General features: G+C 44.0%; 1 protein-coding gene across 1 annotated transcript; it reads right to left on the bottom strand.

Moving 5' to 3' along the window:
* Positions 1 to 334: 334 nt before the first annotated feature.
* LOC112617616 (melanoma-associated antigen B10-like) lies at positions 335 to 1378 on the bottom strand. The gene has a single exon (XM_025374335.1). It carries the CDS (start codon positions 1376 to 1378, stop codon positions 335 to 337), a length of 1044 nt encoding a protein of 347 aa, XP_025230120.1.
* Positions 1379 to 1601: the final 223 nt, after the last annotated feature.

The following is a 1601-nucleotide window of genomic DNA, read 5'->3' on the forward strand; positions in this document are numbered from 1 at the left end:
AAAAAAAAAAAAAAAACCAAATTTACTGTCATAATATCTTGTTTCAAACAAGTAAAATGGAATGTTTGTAATTTGTTTCACAAAATAATAAAACTCTTACTCTTACATTCACAGCAATGTTTAAGTAATGTCATTCATAAACTTAGTTTCTAAAGTTACTCAAACCTTCTGATAATAGGAACAATATTTTGAAAAAACTATCCAGGAACTTATTACAGAACAAGAAAACAAACATGTTATACACTGTGTTGCCTCCAATCCCACCCTGACCTTCTACAGCTTAGAATGTGGACTTTTCCTTTCAACCACAAGGCAAAGAATGCCTTGAGTTCTACTAGGGGTGGGAGAATCTGCTAACTATGGCCTGGGAACGTGCATTGGCCACAGCCTTAATGCGAGCCCTTGCTGCAAGTCTGGCTTGAGCTCGCTCTTCCTCATCTTTCAAAGCCTCTTCATACCAGGTTGGGAAGGCACTAGGGACAGTATCGTGGATCTTCGCTAAAAACTCTAGGACTTTCATCTTGGTGGTTTCTACATGAGCTCGTGGACCCCATAGAAACTGATAGCGTGGAGGATCACTGTTGGGCACTTGCTGATACTGCAGGTAATTTTCTCTCACAAAATCTTGAGTGATGATCTTCTTGGGCTCCCCAAAAATGAAGTGCTTCCTCCCCTCATATAACCCCATCACATTCAATACTTGCCAGATTTGTTCCTCAGTGGCACAATTACCATTTGTGAAGATCACACCCAGGATAGTCATCAGCAGGCCCGTCCGGGGCACACGTCTGTCATCACTCAACTTTGCATCATAGGTTGGTACCAGTTTGTTGATAAGGAAATAGATGTGCCTATCTGGATCCACTTCCTTCAAGTCAAGTCCAAAGATCATCTCCAGGTGATCTGAAACTTTCCGTAGGATCTCACTGAAGTATCTCCTGGGAATTTGGACTATATCCCTCAGCATAGCTGCCTTTATAATAAGCTCTTTCATTTGATACTTGTACAGAAGGTAATGCACCAAAATAAACACCTTCTCATCTACAGGGCTTCTGGTCATGTGCTCATTGGCAGCCAGGGCCTGTGAGGATCTTGGCCTTTCCTCCGTTTGGTTGTTGATGCTTTCATTAGATCTTAAATATGAAACAGCTGCAGCAGTAGTAGTGGTGGATGTGGCTCTCTGAGGCCCGTGGGGATTGCTGGTTGTCTTGGGAGCAGTTGAGCTCTGGATGGCACTACTGAAATGAGCAGAGGAAGAGGAGGAAAATTCTATTCCCACTCTTGCAGTGGCTTGAGCATCCATCAGAGGCTCTGGCTCTTCTCGAGCCTGACGGCGTTTCTCACGGGCACGAAGCTTACTCTTTTGACCCCGAGGCATGATGACTTTAGACACAGTAGACACAAGTGAGCTCTGTGACCTAGAGGAAAGAGGATGAGATGGTTGGGTCACTTCAACTGGGAGACACCTCCGTGACTTTATTGAAGGCCGCCTCAGCAGTTTTCCTTGAAGTCACTGCTCTAGGAATCCCATAATGCTCCTATTCCCTGATCTACTTGTTCCCTAGGAACCCTGTGGAATTAACTAAGGTATGACTTAGGTT

Source organism: Theropithecus gelada, unplaced genomic scaffold (genome assembly GCF_003255815.1).
Source record: "Theropithecus gelada isolate Dixy unplaced genomic scaffold, Tgel_1.0 HiC_scaffold_2814, whole genome shotgun sequence".
In the NCBI taxonomy this organism is placed as follows: Eukaryota; Metazoa; Chordata; class Mammalia; order Primates; family Cercopithecidae; genus Theropithecus; species Theropithecus gelada.

What these genes read in the sequence shown, in the direction of transcription:
- LOC112617616 (XM_025374335.1), bottom strand. Translation starts at nt 1,378, where the DNA reads ATGCCTCGGGGTCAAAAGAGTAAGCTTCGTGCCCGTGAGAAACGCCGT.